The sequence below is a fragment of the Conger conger genome, chromosome 9 (assembly GCF_963514075.1).
Source record: "Conger conger chromosome 9, fConCon1.1, whole genome shotgun sequence".
Taxonomy (NCBI): Eukaryota; Metazoa; Chordata; class Actinopteri; order Anguilliformes; family Congridae; genus Conger; species Conger conger.
The window spans coordinates 29,098,936-29,126,356 of NC_083768.1; the positions used below are offsets into that span (position 1 = coordinate 29,098,936).

Below are 27,421 nucleotides of genomic sequence, written 5' to 3' on the forward strand. Positions count from 1 at the left end.
ATGTGCATTAATCAGTGATTTTGGAAAATTCTAATGATATAAATTCAATTGGGTTTGCATCAGATGTAACTCTTTGCATATTCACCACAAAGCCAGTATTTTGTTGCTTCTGGTAAACTTTAATGTTTTCTTGGAAACTTTTCTTGGATATTGTTGACTTTTGGACATTTATTGCTCATCCATTGAACTATGTTACTCTTTCAAAGTCATCCGGGGCCTCACTGAGCTCACTTACATTCATAGTTCAGGATTTAACAGTCCTTTTTTTTGTTAAGATAGTATCCGCAATCAAAATCTAAAAAATGTCTTTCCAATGAAAAAGCCAGTGCTTTTACAGATGTTCATTTACTATAGTCCAGGCCTAATTCCTAACCTGACCAATCAAAATTATTTTTCCTCATGGGAATGTACATTCATTCAATCACTTTGAATGGTAGTTGGGCATGAATTTGGAAGTGTGTATTCTTGAAGATTAATGATTAACGCATTAGTTAGAAAAAGAAGGGGACACTCTGATGCAACAAATTGGACGGGCCTGTCACAAAAGAGAAGGCACAATCCAAAGCTGAGAGACCAAATAAAATGCATACTGCATTTCTCAATGATGAACCACATCCATATCAGTACTACCGTAATTTAATTTATTTATAATTATTTGGCACTGAACCAATAAAAAGAAGAGCTATCTATTTTTGTCTTCAACCTGAAAGATTTGGCTTGACAGCAAATCTTGATTCTTGAATATCCACTAAATACTTTGTGGTACAAAATTATGCAAAATGGAGACATTAGCTTTCTGACAAGCCAGTTTGCCAGTTAATTTCCTTTTAACATTTTGCTAACCATTACACCAGCAATTCAGTACTCTGAGGAAATCACAATAATCACAGAATTTGTCACTGAAGATTTGTATCAACTCAGGACAAGCATGAGTCACAGCCTTTTTAAAGTAGTTTAATAAACGTAACCGTTTCCACACAATCACATTTCATGAGTTTTCTTTTCCCATTGCATTGCCCCATGCACCTGTGCAAATAGGGAATTTCTGCAGTGGGCAGGTCTTACATTCATATCAGATACAGACTTATCACAAAGCCTTAGAGATAAAGTCAGGCATAGAGTCTAGAGAAAAGTTCTTCAAAGGTAAAGGATTTTACAAATACAATATACTTTCATTCAAGCAAAGGTCAATGGGAAACATTCAATTCAATGAACGTAATTCTGGTCTGAGCTTTCAGCTTCTTTTTTGCCTTTTCCCCCCCAAGCAAGATATGGCCTTAGACAGGGGCATGTCCAGAGGGGTGGTCATCTAAAATCTAATAGGTGAACACACCCCAGGTGTATGAACGATGAGGAGAAATCTCTTGTGCATTGAACACTAATCTATTTGTGGTGGACCAGTAAATAACCTAAGGTTTATGCTGCAGTAGAAATATTTTATAAATTGCAACAACAGTGATGTCTTCTATGATAATTTGCTGAGCCAGATAAGTTCCACAACTAATTAACATGTTTCTTCAACAGCAGATCTATGCATCAAAAAAATGTTGGCAAAGGCATATATTATTTCGCCAAATGTGTAATAAAAATGCAGAATACTTCTGAAACAAAGGCACATCCACAAGGTCTCACACTAGAGGATACTTGAAACTGACTGCTACATCCATCAAAAGGTTTTTAGGTCAATTCAAATTAAAATTCATAATTAACCCCTGGCAGGCAGTGCATTCAACCAATAGTTCATGCATCTGATTTTGTCCCCTCATCTTTGTAGACTGTACAACATAAGATAAACCTATATTTATCAGAGCACATGGTTTTATAACTTAATAACTCCAATGGTGTCCTGCATGTGGGCTAGAGTGCATCACTATACTTTCAACAGAAATCCTGCTATCTTCAGGGTACTGACTTCATTAATGATTACTTTGTTCATTATCTCCTTTATTAAATCAACCTTTGTCTTAAACATTGATTAACATATAAATGCAAGTGTTACTTTTTGTCAGGACAAAAATATCGTTGGACTCAAACTGAATTTGTTGAACTCACCAAATTGAATTAGTGACCTAAACCTGAAGGTTAAATTGAATTTGCAAATGCAAATTAAGAAACAGTTTGATTGAATTCAGGGCAGTAACTAAATCAACATTTTAAAGAGTCAACATGTGCTTCTCATATAGTGTACAGTATGGTTAATGTATGTTACCACTGCATCAATGTCTGGAGGACTTTTTTTCCACACAGGACACTGACACTAGTGTCCTTTCAATCCTGGAAGAGTCACATTGCAATAACCAGGCAACATAACCAGTGATTAGTAATTGGAGCTAAAAAGTAAATGCTCTACATTTTACTTCATATTACAACCTTTACAGGCTTTCTTTGCTGAGATTCTGACAAGCAGAATATTTATGGTACTACTACAAGTATGTATGAAGTCTTGGTTTGTCAAAACTATTATATAGCATAGCTATTTTAACATACAGTACAGTGATCTAAATGAACATGCATCCTGGACTCTGAGATAAGAAAATGCAGGTGTTGTTTTATGAGTGCAAATACAGATTGAATCATTACTATCTAAATACTAAATCATGGTAAGGGGTGAGCATCTCTGAATTTGACATCTTGCCTCTCTGGAAGAATAAATTGTGGGACAATATCAAGTTCAGAGTAATAGGGATATTGAGCTTTTGTTGCTGTTTGTAACCACCTGCACAAACTCATGTGTCAATATTCAGTTTTCACTGAAGGCTGAATGCAGCATAATTGTAAAAAAAACAACATTTTACAATTACAGATAGAGTACAATTTCTTGAATGTTTAAATTTGTTTGCAAAATTGCACTTATGATGACGACTATATGTTTAGAACAGCAGTCCAGGTGTATTTTTCTAGTTCTGGATGTGATGCTTTGACTTGTGGTAGAACCTATGCACTTGTAAGTCGCTTTGGATTAAAAGCGTCTGCCAAATGACTAAAATGTAAAATGTAAAATTGGTAATACATATATGCCTACTGTACATTGCATTAAACTACACCAGACACTATGTACATATGTACCTATTTAAAGATTATAAATTCAACAACTCTGAATGAAATCAGTGACTTAATGAATGAAATGAGTGCATACTGTCCATCCAGAGCATGTGTAGATAGATATGCTACCCATAAGCTAGCAACGTACTTTAATATGCTGCGAAAGCCGATATACTGACAATTTCAACTTTCAATACCAGTAGCCTAGTTTTAGAATGAGGTGTATATTTGCTCTATATTCAAGTAATGTGGTTCAGTACACACCAAAGTAAAAAACTCAGCTACCGTAGCCAAACTCTGACAAGCAATGTCACAAGCAATTAAATGCCTTTCAGGATTTAGATTTTTTTTAGCATTGCTGTTTATTAACTGAAGTTTTGTGGTAAATGCACTTTAATTTGGAAACTTTTATTAATCCCTTCTTTCTTTTCCAGAGCTCTTGAGGGTTTTTCCTATGGTCTTTGATAAAATCAGTGAGAGGAATATATGTCTGCACACGTGCACTCCTGTGACCTACAGGTATGTCATTGACATGATATTAACCATGACCCTGCATAGCGAGAAGACTATCACTTGTTAACTTCCCTGTATAGCAGCACAGAGATTTCACAGGGAAAGAAAATCTTACTTTTGGCTCACCTCTGAGATAACATTTTTTAAAGATGATGGAAGGTTGGTTCTAATGGAATCATTAAAGTTTAAGAAAACAAGGTGAAGGTTTCATAGGTATTTTGAAAAGCATTCTCAAGCATGACTGAAAGCTTTCTGAATGAAGCACTTTGCTGTACAATACCATAAATGAATGATGACTAGCAAAGACAGAGTCCACCTTCTCATCAGGCAAAGCAAGATTGGGTCAAGATTAAGGGTTTCATTCAAAATATGAGTGTGATAGCAAGCATGATGCAGTGTGGTTCTACGTCTTCAGAGACAAAGAGATGGTATGATGGTGGGGGATGGGGAGCATGTCCTGCTCCAGAGCCTGTGTTTGAAATTGAGTTAAGTCAACAGCAGGAGTTGCCGCCTCCCTCCCTCCCTCACAAGCCACAGTTCACAAAATTGCACACTATCAAGCTGCAGTGTGGGTGAAACCAGCATGATTGGTGACAACAATATATTCCAAAAAACAGATTCAACTTGGATTTAATAGAGAAAATGTCCCCTTATCCCATTTGTTTTGCACAAAATGTTAGCTTTATCTAATATTAGTACTTTCCACCCACTACTGCAACTTCATATTTACTCAAGTTTCTTTCAAGTCAAGTTTTTTACAAGATACAGGATCAAGCAGCAGCCCACCTGGGATTAAAACTGGCAATATCCTTGTTACATGTGTACTTTCTTAACGCCACTGTGGCCCATTAATTAAACAACCTATTTTTGCTTTTGGCTGCCTTGGAAAATTGTGAATAACTGTAAACATTTTTTTTATTTTGTTTTTTGTAATATTGTTAATAGCATAAATAAGCTTTTCCCCTTTGCATATACTTTAAGTAAGCAAAATTTAAGTCTGATTTTGTTGTTAATTTGGCTGTACCCAAACTAAAGCTTTCATGGAGCAATATAGATTTTAGCAGGTCCACTGGGAGGTAAAAGGCAGCAGAATTTTACAGCTCATTTTATTACATGAACTGAATGAATTTATTACATTCAAGCAGGAGTGGGTTTCTTATATTTATTTTCCTAGCTATTTGCCATATTGGCTTTTTAAACAATGACTAAAAAATGTCATATTTAAAGATGTAATGTCATTAACTGTACTGATTGATATGCAAAATAGGAAATGCAAATCCAAATAATGTGTGTACTATTGTCAGATTGAAGGACAGCCTCCTCCCGTAGCATGGCCTCACCCTCTGGAGACTGAAACGGTACGGGGCGAAATCACGCCGTTGCGTGAATAACTGGATGTGACACGCTGCCGTGTCAACCAGTGTTAACTAATTATCCAGGCCAAAAGATCTCCAACAGCCGTTGTATACAACGGGCTGCTCATGCTTTCCGAATATAATGGGGGCAGCATTCTAGCACCTCCATTGTGCGGAGTAGTTTGATGTATGTATGCTGCGCACTCCTCACAGCAGTTTGTAGGAGATGGTGTTTTCTTGCAGAGGTCACATGCTGGCCAAAGGGGGGGTGGGGCATGGGGGTGGGAGACCTTTTAAAATTCCCATGGGAATGCGCAGTCATGCTCCAGAAACAACACAGATGAATGCAAATCTCTCAATTCTGAGTCCATTTATTTTTTCTGGTAAAAGTACAAGTCTGATGGAGTACTAAAAGTTAGGACGCAGTAACTCAATTCTGATCATTTTCATTCTATTTAAAAAGGATGCAACTGTGGTGGTTGTGCATGTATATATATGATGTACCGACAGTGTATCTCCATTGTACTCCCCTGCATTATGGGGATTTGAATGCATAGAAACATAATAGGAACAAATAGTAACAGATGGCTTCTAAGAATCATCAAGCATGTCAAATTGAACCACTAATTACACACATTAGTTAAAGACAGGGAACTATATCCATATATGTTGCTTATGTGAAAAAATGTAATATGGACTTTATAACTGAGTTTGAGAGTAATTGATTAGCCATAGACCGATATCCACCACTGATATGGTTCTTTATGGTGTCCCTCACCATCTTCCTCACTGTCCATGGGGGATAATGCACACTTGGGTCCTCCTTCTGTTCCATATGTTTTACGTTTTTTTTATTATTGCCCTTACAGTGCTAGCTGTTAGGTTTAACTGTTCATGGTTTTTTTGTACCCATCACCAGATTTGTGACAGCCAAATACCATCTGTCCCTTGTTTTTTCTCATGCTGATGGATGCGGATGGAGAGATTTTGCATGCTTTTTACCTCACTTATACTCTCGTGAAACAGGAAGTGATGGAATGACTGAATATAATTCCATTTTGACATTCCAATAAATATTTTATTGCCATTTTAATTTTTTTGATTTTATTTACTAATTGTTAGGGGGGGTCAATAATTTTGACACCTATGGTTTTCAGAAAAAATGTTGATTACTTTGTCAGAAACAATGAAATGTATTGGATTAAAAGTATATAGTCTTCCTGTATGGTTGAGCATACAGTGGTGGCTAAAATTATTAGAACACTTGGCATATTTAAGAGGTTTCAGTTGTTTTTGTTGAATTGGCCATTAAAATACCCATAAAACAAATGAAATATCTACCAAGTCATCATTATGCTGTATAAACCATAGAATAGAGCCATCATAAGGATATTTATGTCATTTTTCCATACAAAAAACAATTATTATAACAAACTATTTCACTGTCAATGTCACACAATCATGTTCCTTTACAGAAGAAGCCAAATTACCTGTGTAATCATTGTCAGGTGTGATCGTGGTTAAATTGATGGTGATGCAAGAGTCTTAGGACACAGCTGTGTGATTCCTTTGAATGTAAAAGGCCTATCCTGCTCATTAAGTTATTGGTAACATCAGGGTTTTGTCACTGAGGCCACACCACCAATTGGTATAAATTCAAAGCCTCTAGAAGTAGTCTTGAAGCACATGTTGCTCTTTGAACATGGCTACGGTGAAGAAGGAGCTAACGAATGAGCAACGGGTTTGAATAAAGGCCCTTTTTAATGCTGGCTGGAGTTACCGCCGCATAGCCAAGGACTTGAGATGCAGTCCAAGCACTGTAAAGTTTAAACTTTAGACCATGATGCCACCAATTCACACCAGAACCGAAAGGGGAGAGGTAGAAAAAATAAACTTTCAGACAGACAAGTGAAGCATCTCAGAAGACCTTACGAGAACTGCGTGACGAGATCAACACCACAATGACTAATGGTGCAACAGTGTCTTCAAGAACTGTGTGTCGGAAACTGGGAGAAGAAGGACTTATTGGCAGAATAGCAGCAAAGAAACCATTACTGAGAGAGAAAAATATAGTGAAACGCCAGAAATTTGCAAAAGAACACAAGAAATGGACAAAGGAAGATTGGTATAAAGTGTTGTGGATAAAAACAGTAGGACTCACTTCATCTGATATTTGTTGTGCTCAGAGCAACCATCTGCATGTTTCATGAACATGATGAAATGCAATCATGTTTTGGAGGCAAGAAAAGGTCAATATTTTCAGATCTGTCAGGTGTTCTAATAATTTTGGCCACCACTGTATATAGATATATATTATATGCCTTTTTTCTTCAGTTTTATTGAGGGTGTTAATAACTCTGCAACCCACTGTACATGCTTCAGCTTCACTCATATAGGCTATCCTTCAATATCTGTCAGCAATTACAGGAACGACTCTGAACAAACAGGGCTGAAGCAGCTTTAACATGCCAGATCCGGTGCAAAGCTCTGCCCAGGAACCCCAATATGAGCTCCCTTTTACCCCACCCCACCTCTCCATTCCTACCCAAACCTCCAACCCTCCCACCACCACCTTACAAACAACCAAAGAGACGATCTCCTTCCAAAATGCACAGTAAGTATCTTTGTTCCTTGCACATCCAACAACTGCTGATTGCAACTGGCATGGCTTAATCTGGACCAGCTGCAATCACAGCCTGCTTCACTGTCAGAGAGGTGACCCCTCACTCTGATTAGCCTGATAAGGATCCATTGTGATTGTGACCCTTGAAGAACGTTAAAAAAAAAAAACACTATCCAGATTTCCAGATAGTTCCACAACAAAAAGCCAGGAGAAACAAAAATAAAAAGACAACGTGATGCAGTGGATAGCATTGTGGCCTCACAGTAAGATGTTCTGGGGCTGGATTCCTGAAGAGGGCCATTCTGTGTGGAGTTAGCCTTTTCTCCCCATGGGTTTCCTCCCATGGTCCAATGATACAGGCTAATTGGAGACTCTAAATTGCATGTAGGCATGACTGCGTGCGTGAATGGTGTTTGTGTCCTGTGATGGTTTGCTGACCCGTGTGTATTCCCAGTGCACGCGACCCGGACCAGGAATAAGCCGGTTAGAAAATGGATGGATGCAAGAAAAACATCAAGGTTGACTCTGACATATGAATGTGATCAGGGTTAAAGGGACAAGACTAAGGCAGAGTGGGGAACACGGATCTGTTTTTCTGTCACCCACCCTCTACAGATTACTGTTGGGTTACTACAATCTGCACTCAGGATAGTGGTTAAGCTGGTATCAGAAGATTTCTAGTCATTCTTTCCCTTGCCTATCTCTTCCGTCATACTGCATACTTCAGAACATACAGAATGTACCAAGAGCCCACAGCCACTGACAATAAAGCCACTCGAAATATGTATGATGGCAGTGTGGAATTTACTGACCTCAACATCCAACAAAGCAGTCAATACATGTTTTACCATCAAATTCTCAGACAAGGGTGTGCCAGTATGTCTTACCGTTTGAGTAGCTATGGTGACTGGAAATATCAATGCATTTCTGATAGAAAATGTTTTCCAGGCACACAAGATTAATTTTCATTTAAAATACAGTTCCCTAATGCATACACTCAGCCAAAATTAAAGGTGAAAGCTATTGAACTACTGTATTCCCATTCCCACACAATTTAACAAAGCCTGACATTTATTTTCAAGTTTCAAATGACAAATGTACTCCTAATGTCTGTTTCCACCTCCAGTGTGTAAAATTGTAAATTTCTGAGTTTGAGGTTAAAGAGTGAAACTCTTAAATCCTAATCATTAAAAGTGTGTTTTGTTATGTGAGATAATAATTTTCTGAGAACTGGCCACTGAAGAATGTAACATCTCCATCGGCAGAACAATGAATGAACGGATGCTGAAAACAGGCCATTCAGTTTATCAACTGTCTAGAGAGTCTCCAGCACTGAGTGACATCTGAGCATACTTGCTTCAACTATGACTCCTCAAAATCGATGCCAGGCTTGAATAATCAAGAGGGAACCCCCCCCCCCCCCTTTGTCCTACTGAAAAAAAACCCAGCATGACGACATAGGTTCTGCAATACACTACGTTAACGTCTTTTAAAAATAGAAAAATATACCCACTTCAGATACCCACTCAATCTGCTTTTGCTGTGCTTAATCAGATTACGTATCTCAAATATGCTCTGGGCTGCATCTCTGTACACTGCAGGAGCACTCCTACATGGTACCTTTTAACTGCTTTTAGCACAGCCCCACTAACATGCACGGCTAACCTTACCGGACCTCTATTTATATTTGAACAGATATGACAGGGGCTTCTCGCAGAGGGTACCTACGTCAATAGGCAAAAGTGTGCAGGTATGTGAACTCCAACCCGCGGCAGTCGATAGAACACATTTACAGCATGGCATATGGTCCCTGCATACATTAGTGGCTGTGCCGTGTAGGCTCGCTCCACGCTGGATAAATGAAGCCCTGTGTTTCCCGTACGCTGTCGCTGAAAAACTGTTCCAAGTCCGTGACTCACTCATGTAAGCCTTTTTTTGTATTTGAAGTTGTGAAAGGAGCAGAGCACGGAAGTTCTCATCGACTTTTCATTTACATCCGTGCAAAACGTTGACTGAAAAAAAAAAAAAAAAACGAATTTAATGAATGAACTTTGACTTGCCACACTTTAGGCTACACTCTACAAAGATATCAAACAAAGATATTTGTTTATGAAACACAGCTTGTGAATCCAAATTTTTTGTTGTAATCAGTGAAATTAAATATTTTCTCCCTCCAAGCCTGTTACCTGTCTCCAATTCAGGGATTACAAATGCTTACAAAGTTTCCATAATATGTGCTTACTATAGCGTATTACCGAATACCCCAGGAGCCTCCCTGTCTCATCTGATACGAAGGAGCTTCGATGCTGGGTCTGGTATGCAAGATTTTCTAACCATTCGTTGGAAAAATCTGGAGCTGTGAACTGGCTACTCACAAACCCAAAGCCCCAGAGGTTTGAATCGAAGCTAATAAAGGTCCTTTCAAGGAACTCTCCACACTGGCCCAGTTCTGCAAGGACTCAGAGCTGCATCCCTGATTCAGCAAACATCTCCAAAACACAACCGAGGACATCGCCAGTCCTGGCTTCATGCAGAATTCGCAGTTTTGAAAGATTTTTTCTTTGATGTACTGTATGTGTGTGTGTGTTTGTATTCCAGAGGTTAAGTTTGGTGCAATACAGGAGAAAAGATCTGTGAGGCCATACTGCACCTCAGGGAATATCATGAGGATTCTCATGTCTATGCTATTCCATTTACTAAAGGAATAGACTCTCAGACCAACCAAAGAGAATGCATTACCAGAAACCTCAGATCATACCAAATGAATTAATCAACATACAAACATAAAAGAACTTGTTTAGGACAGCCAACCACATGGGCTTACACAGAGAAGAAGGCAGACTTGCGGGGATTTGGACAGGGATTTCTGAAAATTGTTGAGTTGATTTGGGAATAGAGGCTGATCTGTCACAACTAGATCTCAATTTACAATGTTTGAAAGTGACATCAAAACACACCAATTTTAATCATGCAAATCCATTACAACATTACTGTAGCCTTGTTTTCAATAGGCAACTCTCATTTTGTAGCAATGAACCTTAATTAAATTCAATTAAAAAACAATCGCACCAGTAGTAATAGCGATCACATTGGAGTGACCCCACAGAGATTTAAATGGCTATGCAAGTTGAAAACATTTTGAGTCATGTAGATAAACTGGTGACCCAACTGATAAAGAGTCATTGCATATGGTAAACATAAGGCATCTCTTTCATACACATTTGGTTTCCCTGTGAGTCATTCTGGGGTTTGTACCTCAGAGGTCTCTCTTCACTCTCTCATGCTTTTTTTTTTCAAATGCTATTAATCAATATGGACACATCAATTTGTAATAAACAAGGTCTTTTTTTTCTTCTAACTATAGTATATCTTAATTTGCTTTGGCTGAACATCACTTTCCTTGGTTTCCCACACAATGTTGAGTCTCTGTGGCAAAATAATAGCCTTGGGGCAAACATATCGTCTGACATGTGAACAGAGCACACAATTCATCAGCTCATTTTGATGAATGCAATCCCGTTTGTTTCTCTTCAAATTGATTGTAAGCCTTTGGATAAACAAGGCAGACATTCATATTTACAAAAACATTGAAAGACTCATTATGTAGGTCTGCAAATGGATGTTTTGATGTTTGGTCTGAACAACAACTGAACCACTTGAATTGCTGCTACATGATTGACCGATTACATATTTGCAAGGCGTCCCAGACAACCCAGAGGAGCAAAAGAGACCACATTTTCTGGCATACAAAGCAAGACCTGAAGTTGGATACAGTTGAATTGTCACAGCAATGAAACAGTGAAATGTTTGTCAAAGTTCCAAAGCATCACGTCAGCCAAAGGTCATTATATAGATGACTTCACCCTTGCATGTTATTGGACCTTTGAAAGTCCATATTATTGACATAAATGTAATCATTAATAATGCATGCACCCAATTCTGTTTATCTCTATAGAACGGGTTCTTTTATCTGCATTAACAGGCATGCAGGAATATCATGGAATTAAGTCACAAAACCTGGAAATTGAAAATGTAAACTGATTTTCCCCAAGGGATGACAGCTCATTAAAGCCAACCAGAAATATAGAGCAGGCGTTCAACAGAGGGCTTTGTAGGCAGGACTCAAATCAGGATGAAGAATCCTCATTTGTCCAAATTAAATGGACCAGAACTCAATGAGTTGAAATTCACTCAAATTCATTGTTTAGCTATGGTTTTGAATATGGTTGGCGTGATTACTATATCAATCAGACCAATTAAACCACAAAGGTTCAGACAATCAACAGATAATACAGAAATGCACTTTCTGAGAGGCCACTGTGCAGTGAATGAGGCAAAACTGCAGTCAGGAGTACTCCAGCATAAGCACTTCACTAACTTATGTTTCCATTACCTTATAATTTCTTGGCAAAAACCATGACATACTGTGTTGAACGGAGACCATAAATGAGAGGACATTTTCTAACGTTAAAACATGTACAGAGCATATACACTCAGTGATCACTTTATTAGGGAGCCCTGTGCTCCAGCGTGTTAAAGCAAATATTTACTCAGCCAATCATGTGGCAGCAACTATGCAGGCATAAAAGCATGCAGACATGGTCAAGAGGTTCAGCTGTTATTCAGACCAAATCTCAGAATGGGGAAGAAATATGATCTAAGTGACTTTGACTGTGGAATGATTTTTGGTGCCAGATTGTTGCCGTGGGATTTTCACGCCCAACAGTCTCTAGAGTTTGCAGAGAATGGTGCGACAAAGAAAAAAAGCATCAGTACTGCAGGCAGAAATGCCTTGTTAATGAGAGAGGTCAGAGGAGAAGGGCCAGACTGGTCGAAGCTGACCGGAAGCTGTCAGTAATACAAATAACCATACATTAGAGTCCTCAGAGTTCTCTAAGCTCTGTGTGCTCCACCGTCTCTTATTTCTGGATAGTCCCAGTGAAGTTGTCCAGGTATGGAGACTCCTATAGTCTATTTGTCCTGGTGGTAGAGCACCTCTTTGATCCTCTTTTTTTAGATGGCTGGTAGCAGATTGGTTATTTTTGTGTCAAATACTATATTGCATCCGAAACATAGAGTCATAGGTACTGTATGCATTAATTTCATAACTCATACAAAATGGTTTCCATAGGATAGGACTCCATATGATGTGCTTCATAACCTTATGTTAGTTGTTTAAATTTTGTCCAAATATTTATTTCTACATATGAGTTACGTTGTTTGAGCTGATAAAGGAACTATGAAGGGACACTTAATATGAAGTGTCATCCATAGGTCAAGTACATTTCAGTTTACAGAGAATTACAGCAATAGTGTACAGCAATAAAAAAAATCTCAGCCTGATTCATAAAGTGCTCCCTAAATTTATTCCAGATTAAAATTCACCCAAATTGCTTTTGCCCAGAGGATGATTACACCAAAACACTTGCCGGGATGCCACTAAAGTCAATGTTCTCCTTATCAGAATAGTGCAGCTACAGCGCAAAAGCCATGGACTGTTTTTTGCATTTTTGTTTCTTGTATGGAATTGCTGGAATTCCCTTAGTTTCATCCAAAAGTTTTAGTTTGTTGAGATAAAAATCAACATTTGAGGTTGATACACTGTCATTGGCATGTTAATGCAAAGTGGATTTTGGCCTCCATCACACAGCATAGTGGTGCAACATTTTGCAGACCCCCTTCACTTTCAGATCTGTGAGACAAAGGTGAAGATGACGTAAGTATGGCTTTTCAAACTGTTTCGAGAGGACGGAAGAAATATTTCTGTGGGAAAACCAATGAAAACAAAAACGCTCCACGCTGCTTTGGTTGAAACACTTCAGATCACCTGTCAGGAAGTTCTCATGGACAGATGAATGACCGACCTATGGCCTCTGTTCAGTCACACTACTTTGAAAAAACTTTGGCTAATAGTCTCAGTGAGTTTATTTATTTAATGTTTTTCAAGCCTTGCGATGTTTTTGAAGCCTTGCGATTTGCCTGCTTGACACAGCAAAAATGGCAAAGCCAAAAAATAAATAGGCTAGCAACACCGTGTTTTATGCATAAACAATAAACAAACAAGAACAAAATGGCTGGGTTCTCCAACAAACATGTTGGCTACAGTACTTGTACAGCTTCTTATATAATGAGAAGTGAGAGAATGGTTTGTGAGAGCCATTTGCCATATTGTCAGCTGTTGATTGCCTAAAAGAAGTCCACATTCAACAGCTAGGTTTGGTTTCTGATTCCCTTTCTCCAAGCTCAGCAAAAACCACCCTCTGTAACAATCATCCAAAATCAGTTTTCTTCCGTAATGGAGAAACTGAGAAATCGATAATGAAGCAATTAAGGTCAAGCATTTATTCAAGGGTGCACCAGCACACTTCCCCTTTCCCCCACATAACTAGTCAATGAAGTCAATTAAGCCTTCTGGTCGCATACTATGTACAGTATAGTAATAAGAGCTACACCCAAAATTAGTTAATGAGGGAAAATGTCCTTCAGGTTTCAGTTTATTTAGAGCTGTAAAGCTTCCATATGGACTACCATAGGTGCTCATTTAGGAAGGCATTTCGACAGCCATTGATAAATTGAGAGACTACACGCACCAACACAGCGACAGATTTCTCGACAACTCCAAGTAGCTTGCAGAGCAATCCAAAAAAATAGAAAGTTTGACTATTTATTGTTGTTCTGTCTGTTTTAATAGTGCCACTAGTTCAGCTTGGTGTAAAAAGAACTGTTGAATTACACATGCTCTCACATTCTTGCAGGGGGAAAAAAAGAAAGAAAAACAGAGGAGGTCAAGAGAAGTCAAGAAAACAACTTTTTCTTTTTCCCTGAGTCAAATACTGCCATGGTGTAACCTTACCACGTCACTGAAACCGAAGACTTCGCTATTAACATGTGAGTTATGAGAATTTGAGTTATGAACTTTCTCATAAACTCACAATGAGTCAGTCATCCTATAATTAATGGCCCTTTGATAGTTCCCAATTGGAGAACTGGGGGGTGGAGTTTCCAACACACGTGTTTTCAAACAAATGAAACACACACGGAAATATTGCTAGAGGTTAGGCTTTTTCATCCCGATCTAAGTTTATTTGAAGAAACCAACCTTGCACTAAACCAGGGAATACCAAGACAAACACGCTTTTCTCTGAGAGGAGAGGTCCCGACATTGACCTAGTTCCATGCAGCGAGCCTACGAGTGGAGGAACACCAGTGGTGTAGGAACTGGGACAGACTCGCTTTCCTGCGATGTTGTAGCAGCCTTGTCTTGACACTGCACTACGATAGCTTTGTTTTGACAAAATGTTTCACGTTAGTTTGAGATGCTCCTAGAAGCACTGAGACAGCCACACAGCTCACTGGGGCGTTTTGAGCATGCCGGTTCCCAGGGTGCTAATTTCTCAGTGCTATCACAATGTAATGATAGCTATGTTGCAGAAACACTGTAGGAATGGTATTATTAATGGTATGGGAGTGCCAATCCCATGGCCTGGACCAATCACTGTGAAACGCAGGATGTGAGGTGCCTGTGTGCTATCATTAGGATAGTGTTCTATTTATGTAACCATTATCCAAACAGGACTGCAGACTACCACTAACATGTTTTGGTCATTTGTGAGTGAACAAATATTTTAAATGGAAAGCATGTATATATCACAGCTCCTTTCAGTGGCATCATGCTGAAAGTCTGAAAGCATCATGATTATAGATCAGATATCTTCAAGAGCCACTGACACAAGCACGTATTATCCCAGAATCCCAGAGAGATGTCTGAGCTTTTAAATACTTTACACCTAAAGCGAAGGCAACTAATGTGGTCCTATTTAAAAGCTGTTTATGGAAGAGGCGATAGAGCATTCAGCTTCTATTTTCTGATTAATCCTCAAGAGAAAGGAAATTTAGAGACTGGTGGTGAAACAGAGCAAATTGTGAATACGTCCCTGATACTGCTTTCAAAACAATTTCCGAAATCTCAGAAGCGGAGCATGTTTGTTACTGTGCCTTTAAGTTGACCTACGTTTGAGGATGGCTACAGAGAGATGAGAGGTTCAGGGAGGAACACAGCTGGAGTGACTAAATGTGCCCAACTCCCACCTGTTATCTGTAATTTAGCCCTGCATGCCATGCAATAGCATCTCTGGACCATCGCTGCCATTGTCATCCATCAAAAACGCTGCTTGAAACAGGTCTCCTACTGGGTAGAACACGTTTCCTTTAAAGATGCACTGCTCTTTGAAACTTCCTACAATCTTCATGATTACTGACATTACAGATTAAGTGTAATGATGTATAAAGGGCCAATGTATTTTAAATAATTAACGGTATGCTGGTCAACACTGCAGGTTGTAATATTCAAACATTAGCTAATCTTTCAGATTATTCTTTGAATTATCAATGCTAAGAAACCCATTCATGTATTCCAGGAAAATAAACAACAATACCAGCTATTCCCTGATAGAACCTTCAAAGGAATAATTCCCTCTATCAGCTCTGTTATGCTAGCATAGAGCTGTGATTGGGCATCACCACTCTTCATTATAGTTTGCAGATCAGAGATTTGTCCATTTACTATGGTACCAGCAAAGGTCTAAAACAGAATTATGGTTGCAATCAAAAACTACCAAGCATTTTAACAAATGCGCTCGCGCACACATACACACAGAGACACACAATGCAAGTTCTCCAATGTTAATCTCCAGGGGCTCGTGCACCAGCCATGCATAGTTCCTTCTGGGCAGAGCTGCAACATTAAGCCCATTGAACACATCAGAACATTGGATCTTTAAGCTACAAGAGGGCTTATGTATGTGCAGCTGATGCAATTGCACACTGGCCAAGGCTATAGATTTTTGAACCTTTCAACTTCAGATTGGCCTTATCGCCATAAGGGTGGAGGATTTTGGTTTTCTCTGGGAAAATTCTGGATTTATTTATCTCATTCATTCTACTATTTACAGTTCACTCTCTTCCCAATTGGACACTGATTCACAGCTTCACTTGTAGAGCAAGGCAGCTTTTGTAGTTGGCTAGTTCCATACAGTAGATGGCATGATAGCATAATATGATTTCTTTTTCACTAAGCAAAAAGGCATGTTAATCACAAAAATCTATTTTTAAGTGAAATGTTTGCATTTGCCTCAAAAGACAGGAAATCAAATGGATCAACCCTAACATCAGCCTGTTCTGTGCATTTAATCAAATATACAGTAACGAAATTAGAAAAGGCATGTATGCCTCTGAATTAGACAGAAGGAGTGGACATGTGTAGGGATCTGTTGGATTTAAATGTAGTTATTTTTTGGCAAAATAAGTCTTATTTTTTTAATGCTAATTTTTAGGGATATCCATCACACAAAGATACCACAACAAAACTATACCAAAATGAGTAGTTGGGGAGGCTTTCGCCATTGTAGCAGACCTGCAAAATGGCATTGATATTGTATTTCAAAATGTGCTATTTTTGCTACCGCACTCCCCATAATATTATACAAGAGCCATACATATCCTGAATGGACCACCAACTGTACAGTTGAGATCAAAGCTGCCAAAGGAATTGACTAGCGCATCTCCTCACACAGCCGACCTATTATAAATGTATCTGTTTTCTCCCAATTAGGACTGCTCAATTTTTTTGTGTATTGGTACTACTGCTTTCAAGGCGCAGACAAGAATGCCCTCTTTTCTGAGGCATGTGATGACCTTGCCCTTTGACCCTCAAGCCTACAGCCTTGGTTGTGAAATACTAAATAGTCCAAACTTCTCACACAATTGTCTGTCTGTGCCAGCCAAACACTGCACAACAGGGAAGACATATTATCTTTAGCCTTACCTTTAGCCTTTATTTAAGATTAGTGATGATTTAAAACAATTTTAAAACAATTCTTGCATTAAGATCTAATTTGTAATATATAACTTTAAATATATCTTATACAATGCCTTCTTTTCAACACTCAAAAGAAAACCTTGTTCAATGTGATAATATGTGCTGAGATATAAAACCCAAATTTAAGGATAAAGTCCCATAACAGTTAAATAATTGTTAGATAAAGCACTGCACTCCCCCTTTTTGGGGGGTGCTGATCAGGCTTATCAAGTCAAAATTCACATGACCTCACGGCAGAATGCACAGGGGTTCCATTAATCACACTGAATTATCTTTGACCGCCAACAGCTTCAAAGTATTTTACAAAGCATTCAAACATTCAGTGAAGCCCTCACATGCGCTTTTAATAACAATAAAAACCTAATCAAATTAAGTACTTGGGAAGGAATTGTTCATTTGTGTTAGCTGTCAATTACCAATATTTATGGTATTCGGCCACGGAGCCAGGGACCAAGCAACATGGGAGTCATTAAAAAGACATAAACGGAGTCATAAGGCTGACATTAACTGCTCACCCAGGGCCTGGGCTCTCCAAGCTGGGCTCCCTTCCACAGAAACACTATATTAGGTCGACACTGGAGTCTCCCTGCCCAGACAATAAGCTGTGCAGCATGGGGAGAGAAACGCAGCAATGGAGACACTTGCTGTGACAGCACCCGGTACGAAAAACACACATGGCCAAACAGTGCTGATCATGCCTAGAGGAATTCCATCATCCTCACAGTCAGCACTGTTGCCACTCATGGAGCGCAACCATCAGTGCCACCTGATATGCGGTCAAAACCCATTTCTTCTGAAAGAACCTGCATGCATTCAAAACACCTGGGCATTCAAAAAACCTGGTCAAAGGGACCCTGAGGTAAATGTTACAGGAGAAGAAAAGGTCTGTGAGTTTTGGAAGACATCCTTTCCGTTTCATTTATATCCTGGGGCTAAAAGCAGCCAGAGAATGTCTTTAATATCTGGCCTGACAGGAAATGTCTTTTTATGGGGAAGACTGCAAATAATAAATTGTTGGTCTATTGTTGCTTTTTTTCTACTGTAGACAACCATTATGGTTTTGACTGAATGCTCCCACTACCCATTCAACTTTTGCTTGTATTCTGACCCTCTCTAACCTCCTTCACATTTGAAAGTATACCCTCACAATTTTCTACAATTGCTCAAATTTTATCACCTAACATTACACACACACACGCACACACACACACACACACACACACACAAAAGAGATAAGGTGTTTTCAGCATACGGCAAGAGTTTCTGGTTTAGTGATCTAATTTCTGTTCTTCCCACAAACTTCAAGTAAATTTGTTTCAAATCATTCCACTCATGCTTCTGTCTCTTTTCCTTGGTTTGAATGGTCTCTTATACTCGCCCTCAGTATGATTACTGCAGTAAATTCACCGTGAACCACCCATGTTCCCTTTCATTCAAGTTTAAAATCACATCTATTGTACTGAACTACTGTAGAGGTAAATTCTACTGTTCTGTGTAGAGTAGAGGAAAATGTCTATTGGGGTATATATTTTTTTAAAGTGAGCAAGATCCATCATTCTTAGCCAATTCATCATTTTATTTTATGTCCTACAGTATACATATGCTGAATTTGCTTACATTATTCGGTCTTCGTTAATTAATCATAAAATCGTAGCAATCACCTTCTCCTGGACCATGCACTTGAAAATATTATGCATACATTATATATGAACCTAGTGAATAAATCAAGCCTTGCCAAATAATTTATTTATTCAGTGACCTTAAGATAATCTTCCCCTTGCCAAAAGAAGTGAAAACTGGTGGACGGACCCAAAAATAAAAATCCTCTAAGGAATGTGTTCCAGTGGAAAGGGAGTAGTTACAGCATAGACTCCAGACTCACCATCATATTCATTCACAAATGCATCACCACGAAAACCACAGTTTTTTTCCCCCACATACTTTATGTACACATACATTTATTCATAAACATCAACCATATACGCAAAAAAAAGAAACTATTTAAATGGGAGATGAAAGATTTCAGAAGAAAACTGTTTTAGACAATATTTTCCAGCCATATGAGACATACATCATCATCTAATATAGTGCTTGAGCCTTACATATCCAATGCATGAAACTATATTTCTCCCCAACAAAGGCTGTGATGGTGTTTGAGTACAGCACCCCCCAAAATATTATTCTTTATTGATAATAACTGGTATGTGGTGGTGTTATAATTTCACTCAGTGAAAACATGGCAACTTCACCGTAAAATGTTCAGAGTACATGAGTCAAATAAGGAACATACAGACCCCTCCAAAAGTATTGGAGCAGCAAGGCCAATTCCTTTGTTTTTGCTATACACTAAAGACAATTAAGTTTGAGGTCAAAAGATGTACATGAGATCACAGATCAGAATTTCAGCTTTTAATTCCTGGTATTTTTATCTAGATTTGTTAAACAACTTTTCTGCCTTGGGTTTTCCCTGTGAAGACTGCATTTGTGTTAGAAAAGATGAACCAACATGAAGACCAGAGCGCAGTCTTTGGGAGAAAAGCAAGCCATTTTGAAGCTTAGAAAAGAGATCAGAGCCATTGCACAAGCATTGGGGATAGCTCGTACAACAACTAGGAATGTCCTGAAACTGACTGAGCAACAGATATCGAACAGGTTGACCAAGGAAAACAACAGCAGTTCATGACAGAAACATTGTGAGAGCTGTGAAGAAAACTCCCAAAACATCAGTTAGTGACATCACAAACAATCTCCACAGGGCAGGGGTGAAGGTATCTCAATCAACTGTTCAATGAAGACTTAGAGAGCAGCAATGTAGAGGCTATACCACAAGATGCAATCCAGAAGTAAGAATCGGAAGGCAAGATTACAATTTGCAAAGTACAGAGAAGAGCCACAAAAGTTCTGGAACAAAGTTTTATGGACTGATGAGGCCAATATTAACCTCTACCAAAGTGATGGAAAGGCCAAAGTGTGGAGAAAGAAGGGTGTGTCGCAGTTCCCAAAATTCTGCATTGACGCAGGTAAAAGGGGAATGCACTTCAAGAAATGTCAAAAATACTGTCCTGACATTTCCCGTGCAGAAAGATGGCTTGTCAGGTTTTAAAAATGTTTTATTCACAACTCCTATTAGGACAGCAGGCTGACTGTACCCTACAGTCTTCACTGGTGTGTAAAAGTAGTGCTCCGTTCATTTCAAGGCAATGAAATCATTGCTATGTATGCAGAGATGGGTGATCCAGCAAGCCAAGGCAGTGTTTGTGAGGAATCCTGATTTCAACTATTAGCTAACCTGCTCACTAAACTATCAGTCAATACCAACAATCATAATGGTATGCTGATAGGTAGCTAAGTGAGCAAAGGTTAGCTAGTAGTGGAAACCAGGATTCCACAAGAACTGAACCCTGGCCTCCTGGATCACTCATCTGGATACAAAGCAAAACTTTCACTGCCTTGAAATGAATGGGACACTACTGTTATACACCAATGAGGACAGTGAGGTACCGCCAGCCAGCTGTCCTAACAGTACTCAAATAAGAGTGTACACCAGTACACATATATTACGCCACAGGAAAAACTTTTCAGATTAGCATGTAGCTAGAGTGTTCAGCTTTCATTCATTATTTCTTCAGAAATATCAAATGAAGTATTGTGGATAAACAGTAAGGAGCAGATGTCATGATTTACAGAAACAGATACAGAAACAGACTTTCTTGAAAGTTCCTGAACTAATATATCACATACACTACTCTATTTTTCATAGTTAATTAATTGTGACTCAGCTTTCAGTTTCTGCAAAGCATCCCATTGCTTTTGTCGAGAAAACATTGCTGGTTGAAGCATCTGCCAAAATAGTCACCCATAGTCACAGTATGCGTACTGTAAAATATGCAAACCCTGCAAACGGCATACATTTCATCACACCACTGTGCTGAATAGCTGAACCTTTCCACCTGGTGAAACCAGTTCATGTTGAGAATACAACTTCACATTGACAATTTAAGCAATGAAGGGATTCCTTCCATTGTTAGAGAGCAGCAAAAATGAAATGGGCAGATAATGAATTAAATCAATGTAAAAAAGAACGTATCACTGTATGTACAACCATTATTTTAATTTTTAAGTTTTGTCAGTTGTGTGAATATTGCAAGCAAAATTACTTACAGAAATGAGCATATTCGTAGAAATGGCACTACTTGTGCGTGGTGGGTAATGGAATGCAAACAGCATCTGCACAGTGTCAAGCTGCAGATGTGGATCAGTGAATCCACTAAAAACCTCATTGCTGGACCAACTACACATGTTCCACCTATAGAATAACACTGCTTTCTCATATCCCCGGCATCACTCTGAGCCAGTTTCAGAGGGCCAACTGTGATACACCACATCACTATGGAAACACTGTACCTCATCGTACCGCCTCACTATGTTGAAATCATTGGCCACCAAATACAAAACCCAGCTTAATTCACTCACTGCAGTGTAGTCACAGTATATATAACCACTATGATGGGCCTGATACCAAGGTATTTTTATACACAGTAAATAGGAGGTATTCAATCCTTCCAATAGTTGTGTCTGCCCATAATGTTGACACATAGAAGTTGCTTTCATCTCTAAACACAAACAACATTTTGCAATTGGAGATATTTTTTTTGTTTATAAGCAATGAATACAAGGGAATATTAGATAGGAAGGGGACCAGAGATCAGCGGATCTAAAGCGGATCTTTCGCAAAGCTGAAATGAGAATAAGATAACTTTGACAAGCTCTACTTGGGGCCCCTAAAACAGAGAAAAGCCTTCTGAGCAGCAAAAAATATAGAAGAATAACGTATTATATATTGGACGGACACTGATAAACATATGAAATACTGATTCCCAACCAATGAACATGGGTACTGTTAAGTAGTGGCAATCCACAGTTTAATAGAAACTCATTACCAGAGGGGATTACATGTAGGCCTAATGATGCTGGATTTTCGATATAAGGTTAATGATTAGCATAACAGAAGAACCTGGTGATTGCTAGGTATCAGGCTATCAACTCATGAACTCAATAGTGTGCCTTGCTAAAATGCACAGCTATGTCTTATTTCACATATTAAATCAGCTATTGTCTGCAAATTTAGAGTATAAACTCATCTTCAATTTGTGATCTATAGAAAAATGTTTCTTGTAATCTGGATTAGGCTACTCCACACTTCTGATTAGGATTCTGACATAGTATGTACATATTTGTATTCAATTGCAGAACCATGGGTTTGAATAGCATGTATGTAGCATATGCAAAGCAGTTTATTCTTTTTCAAACATTTATTGGATTTCCTTGACAAGGTTGAGCTATTGTCTTTTAAATTAAAGTTTGCCGTTTTAAAAATGTTTCACTACTTTTCGGTGATATCGTAGTTTAAACGAATACCCCGGTTCTTTGATCATTATCAAACAATAGGTTTTAATCACGTACACATAAACACAGTTAAAGGTTCAGGGCTTCAGTGCTGAATGAACAAAGATAGAGTAGGCTTCATTTCAATCCGATCGAGAGCATTCGTTCAATATTGGACGTCTATTAACTGTGTTAAATATTAACACATTTATTTAATTGTGTATCATAGTAGGCTACCGTGACAGGAATAATGAGCATTGCCTAAATGTCATCATGGTCAATCGATAATAGGCTATCCCTTTTAATGCTGAATCAAAAAAGAACAGAAAGACCTACCTGTGCAACCAATATATAACCAGCAATACATGGATATAGTTTTACTAGATTCGCACTGAACATGAGTAGTTTATTGAATTAACTGTCTAAGTGTTCGTTAGTTTTCTGTCATTGAAGCGTTTAAACAGCTGGACAAAAAAACAAACAAGCGGCGTTTCTACGGGGATGCATATGTGCGTACTTTCCAAAGAAGTTATGAACTGCCAGTTGTTAAATGGCAATAGCCTATAGTTTAAATGCAGAGTTGCCGTATGCATGTTAAACGTAGCTAAAACGCTAAGGATTTTTCAGTTCAATAAAAAGCGGCTACCAAACCATAAATAAACACCGATTGCATACAAACACACACTACGATCCAGGTAGGCTACTGTGAACCTTCCACCACCCTTCAACCTTGACAAGGAAACATGCCACATGGCCGATTAGAAAAAAGCGAACTTACCAGACCGTAGACGCTGCTCAGGATCGAGCAACACAGAAGAATGCCCAAACTGTTGAACAGTAGAGTGGGTCCCATAGCTAAGCCTCCAAGATCCGTTATAAGAAAGCAACTTCATACAGTTTGTCACTTAAATGTGTTTTCACGGACGTTTTCATCCACTTAAATCGGTGCCACAGACACAGCCAGTCATTTTTAATCCATCTGTTTCCCCATAGCGTAGTGGATTGTGGCTCGTAAAATTATATATAAAAATAATATCTTGGCTTCTCCTGTCTTCAAATCTGTAACGCATTCAAACTGAGTTCACTGTCTTTTTTGTTTCCCTGCATCTGTCTGTTTTTTCCCCTTTTTTCAGAAATTACATCCACATGTCAAAACTATTTATGTCCCGCTCGCTCTGCGGTGGGAAGTTCAAATGATTCTTTGTGGAGAAGAAACCAGCGCTTTATTTTTAGTTCTTTATATTTTCCCCCGGCCGTATTTTTCAAAGGATTTTCCCTCTCAAGTTTGTAAATTGTTTCTCCTAAAATAAGGAAAATAAAACTTGAGTCACAGGGTGAATTGAATACACATTAGACAAAGTATAGCCTATATATGGTTGAAATAACCATGCAGATTACAATGTTAGCTTGTCTCAGAGCTGCAGTAAATGAGAACCATCGCTTGGAAGGTGTTGTATTTCAGCTGAAAAACCTTTATGAGAGATTGGTTGATTTTTGCACTTTTTTGGTTTCACCTAAACTCCTTTGGAAAATGTTTAAGAAATAGGGTCCATCTGTACATCCGATTCATGTCTTTTGTTGCCTCCTCGTACTGTATGCGCACATCGTTCTTTTACAATTAGGCAGGAGGTCTTGTAATGTCACAATATACACTGTAAACTCTATTTTAAAAAAATACCTCAATGGTCTCAGTCTTTCTTTTAACAGCACGAGCAAATCTGAGTAGCTATACAGTAGGCTAATTTAAGAGTGAAAAACGAATTCAGTCATTTCTGCCTGCTCGAGTTGAGGGCACAAGCAAAAAATGACATGCACAATTTTCCTCAATGGATTGTTTGATCACTTTGAAACAAAAGTTTTAAAGTCGACTCATTTTTTAATCTGTAGGCGGTGCCACTCTAATCGTGGTACGTATAGGCTACGTTCCACCTTCTCCGTCTTTATACTGTACGCCCTGCCACCGATATATCCAGAATGAAAACAATCACTACGAATGGGGATGCAGATAGACCGGGTAAAATCGTAAAACTAGGCTACCTCGTGACGCATGCTACTGTATACTACAAAAAATAAATCGGAAACTTATGAGGCATAATTAACGCCGCCTTAAAGATAGAGACGCGGTATTCTCTCAGGCAAATAAAGTAGAATTTCTTCTGACTTAAGACGGCTTCAGCGACGGCTCCAAGCGATTCTGTATGAAGTGACTGAGACGAAAGAAAGGAGGCAGGCATTAGAAAGAACCATGATAGCTTCTGATTGGTCCACTGTTGTATATATGAGTAGGCTTAACCACGACTGAAAAAGAGACGATTTGCCACCCCTCGCTACAAATTCACCATCCTAAGAGTTTTTGGTCCTTGCAAAATTGCTTTTAGTTTCCTATAGTTTTACGTTCCACTTGCTTCACCCACTTGAACCAATTGCACGTTTGGTTTCATTTCCCCCTATCAAGCCACTCCTTAATGTTTTTATGTTATGGTCCATATACCCCCAGATCACTTTTTTGGTCGTAACTGAGGCTGTCAGAAGGTTCATCCAAAGATTATGGTAAAATTTGGGGGGAACCTTTAGCCAGGTACTTAATTTTCCAAGACGTCTTAGTTTTGTTCTCCTAAGGGTATCAAATTTGAACCAATTTAACATAATCTAATTTCACGAAAGAACATATTTCCCACAATGTCAGGTTATTGAAATGTTACAGTTTATAGAAAGACATACTGTGCAATATGTTGGTAGGCTTTGGTAAAACTAACAGGGGGCCAATAGGTTTATGTAAGATAATGACGCAGGTGCTTCCACAGAGGAATGTTTCTTCAGTTAATTAAGCAATTAACAATACAGCATGCTTAGGGTCGTATACAAAACTGATGATCATTAGAAAAATACAAAGTACTGTACATATCTTTTGTTTATCATGTCTTTCGATGACATCTGTACTTCAGTTGAAGAGGCAAGGCTAAATAGGTGAGCTAACCTAAGTCAACTGGCTCAGTCTAAGGCACGAGCAGGCAGTTTAATCAAGAGCTACCCATTGAAAATTCTACAGAGCACAAACTCCCCATGACACCTGGTAATGCATATGTGCAGAGCAGTAAACAGTGCATTGCTGCAAAGAGCATAGACAATGGACTATTGAAAAGTTGAGAAATGTGATATGATAAGAGAAATCATCCATCACCATGTTCTTGACAAAAAGACAAGTACATTTATGGCTCATACATGAATAAATCTACAAGTGTCATAACAAGTGATTGTAATGTAGTATAATGAGCAATTGTTTTAAACCGTGCCGGGTTCTGGCAGTTCCTGACATGGATTGGGTGTCCCCATCACCTTAGGTGACAAGGTCAGTGTGAATCACTGAATGGACTGATCATGTTCACCCCACATAACGTTTCCTTCTGGGTGTATTCCAGGTTGACAATGCCCCTATCCGCAGAGCATGTGCAATCACCCAATGGTTACATGAGCATAACGGTCAGGTTATCTATGTGCTATAGCCGTCTCCACTACCGAATATAAAGCCAATTGTGCATTTATGGGAGACTCTGGACTGACATAATTGCTACCAATGCACGAGCTGAAGCATTGTTGAAGAATGTTACAATATTCCACCTGCAGACTTCCAGATAATGGCTGCTTCTTACATCCCGTGCCATGGTGGATTCGTGGTCCACAGATCTATGAAATTACTTTATTTTGGCGGCCTTTTTGGCCAATACCTATGTCTAGTGTATTATGCTGAAAAGAACATCATACCAACAACAAAGTATGGTAGTGGAGCTTTGATGTTATGGGCCTGTTTTGCATTTAATGGTTCTGGACTTTCTGTTCTGGCCAATGAAATCATGAACTCGAAAAAGCACCTAGAAACTTTGGTCCAAAACCCAATTTTCCTCTGGCAGAAAGCTCAGACTTGGCCCCAAATTAATGTTTCAGTAAGACAATGATCCAAGCATACCTCAAAACCAACAAATAATTTATTAACTTGACCACAATTGCCATCTCGGTCTTCAGATTTGAACCAAGTCTAAATGTGTGTTTTGGATTGAATTCTACAAGAACAATAATGGCAATGGCATTAGCAATGATATTCTTGTTGCTTGTTGTTTTGGGGAAAAAATTTTAACATTTTGGTTGATTCCATGAAATATTTTGTACTTATTTCAGATTTAAAATATAGCTCACTGCTTGTATTATTTTTGAAAGCACTCATTCTTGTTCATCTTCATCAAGGGTGCTATAGTCAACTATAATTGGAGAATCCTGACAGTGAATAATTGAGATGAATTACAGTACATAATTTACCTGAATTAGTCATTTACAAACTATTAATTAATCTCAACTACATGTTGATTTGTGGTGCAGTGGATATTTTTGCCTGAAGGTGCTGGCTCAATCTTAAGGTCAAGAAAGCAATACCGGCCAACCAATACAAAGAAGGGTATAATAAGAAACCCTGTGAAGGCCAATAATATGTATCGTCAAACTTCAGAGCCTTCCCAAGCCATCTACCGTTGCCAGTTTCTTGTTTCAGAATTGCCATTTCCATTTGAAATGCACTCCCTTTGGAGTCTTTGGGTAGGAGAATCAACTATTTTCATTGATTGAGGGCAAATATTT

The 27,421-nt window shown here is 38.6% G+C and overlaps 1 protein-coding gene across 1 annotated transcript in view; it reads right to left on the bottom strand.

Moving 5' to 3' along the window:
* The window catches only part of pth1r (parathyroid hormone 1 receptor), an 88,650-nt gene extending 64,909 nt beyond the window's left edge, over positions 1–23,741 (bottom strand). The window contains exon 1 of the mRNA XM_061255099.1: positions 23,574–23,741. Within this exon, the coding sequence (XP_061111083.1) occupies positions 23,574–23,648 (75 nt within the window). The 5' untranslated portion in view covers positions 23,649–23,741. The remainder of the gene's footprint in view (positions 1–23,573) is intronic.
* Positions 23,742–27,421: the final 3,680 nt, after the last annotated feature.